General features: G+C 39.8%; 1 protein-coding gene across 1 annotated transcript; it reads left to right on the top strand.

Annotated features, from left to right (window-relative positions):
- Positions 1-550: 550 nt before the first annotated feature.
- Positions 551-1,120, top strand: LOC129537912 (transcription factor BTF3). Its single transcript, XM_055397784.2, has one exon. The coding sequence runs from the start codon at positions 632-634 to the stop codon at positions 1,118-1,120; it is 489 nt and encodes a 162-aa protein (XP_055253759.2). The 5' UTR covers positions 551-631.
- The last annotated feature ends 256 nt before the right edge of the window (positions 1,121-1,376 follow it).

Consider the following 1,376-nt stretch of genomic DNA (forward strand, 5'->3'; position numbering starts at 1 on the left):
GCCTGCAGGCTTTGGCTGTAAGAACAAACTCCTCTCATCACCATGGTAACACATACAGAGGTAGCACAGTCCCATGATTGCATCTTGTCATTTCTCTTCTGAAACTAGAGATCAGTTAAGGTTATCTAGAAAGAAATAAAAGAAAGATGGCAGGAAGGAAAATTTTAGGGTGTTTATTATTCCCTAGATGTTGACATTCATCATAGAAACTCATAGTTCCCTAAGAAATTTTCCATCTTTTTCTCCTGTTTTGTGGATTCTCTCTCAGGTGAAAAGGTCAACTGCTCTTTCCAAACTTGCTCAACCTTGGACTTTTTGTGCTAATAACAACTTATCAATATCTACTTTGTTGAGCAAGTTGTGTTTACAGAACACTAGGTGGAATTATAAAATATGGAGAAAATCCATTGTCCTGGCATCAAAGTGAGAAATTTTAATTTATTAAATTTAGCTTATTTAATTGAGAAATAAACGTTCTTGAAATCATATAAGAATATTCTTGTATCCGGCCTCCCTCTAGCTGCCATCTTGCGTCCCCACGTGTGTGTGCGCCTAACCTCTGTTGGTCTGCCTGAGACCACCTGAGCGCCAACCCTAGTCCCCCGCACGGCCCCATTTCCACTCCAACAAGATGAAAGAAACTATCATGAACCAGGAGCAACTCGCCAAACTGCAGGCACAAGTGCGCATTGGTGGGAAAGGAACTGCTTGCAGAAAGAAGAAGGTGGTTCATAGAACAGCCACAGCAGATGACACAAAACTTCAGTTCTCTTTAAAGAAATTAGGGGTAAACAATATCTCTGGTATTGAAGAGGTGAATATGTTCACAAATCAAGGAACAGTGATCCACTTTAACAACCCTAAAGTTCAGGCATCTCTGGCAGCAAACACTTTCACCATTACAGGCCACGCTGAGACAAAGCAACTGACAGAAATGCTCCCCAGCATCTTAAACCAGTTTGGTGCCGACAGTCTGACCAGTTTAAAGAGACTGGCTGAAGCTCTGTCCAAACAATCTGTGGATGGAAAAGCACCACTTGCCACTGGAGAGGAGGAGGATGATGAAGTTCCAGATCTTGTGGAGAATTTTGATGAAGCTTCCAAGAATGAAGCAAACTGAATTAGCTTTAGAAGATAAATCTTGAAGAAGTTACTGGGAGCTGCTATTTTATATTATGACCGCTTTTTAAAATTTTGTTTATGGATCTGATAAAATCTAGATCTCTAATATTTTTAAGCCTAAGCCTCTGGACACTGCAACTCTTTTCAGTTTTTGCTTGTATACAGTTCATTCTTTGAAGCTAATGGAGCTGAAGAAGCCTAAGAATAAAGTTTGAGACAAAGATAAATAAAATTCTTTGCCTAGTATATGGTTT

Source organism: Moschus berezovskii, chromosome 2 (genome assembly GCF_049115385.1).
Source record: "Moschus berezovskii isolate FMDL1 chromosome 2, NW_MosBer_1.0, whole genome shotgun sequence".
NCBI lineage: Eukaryota > Metazoa > Chordata > Mammalia > Artiodactyla > Moschidae > Moschus > Moschus berezovskii.

Bases quoted from the DNA above. Each gene is read 5' to 3' on its own strand.
- LOC129537912 (XM_055397784.2), top strand. From the start codon at position 632: ATGAAAGAAACTATCATGAACCAGGAGCAACTCGCCAAACTGCAGGCA.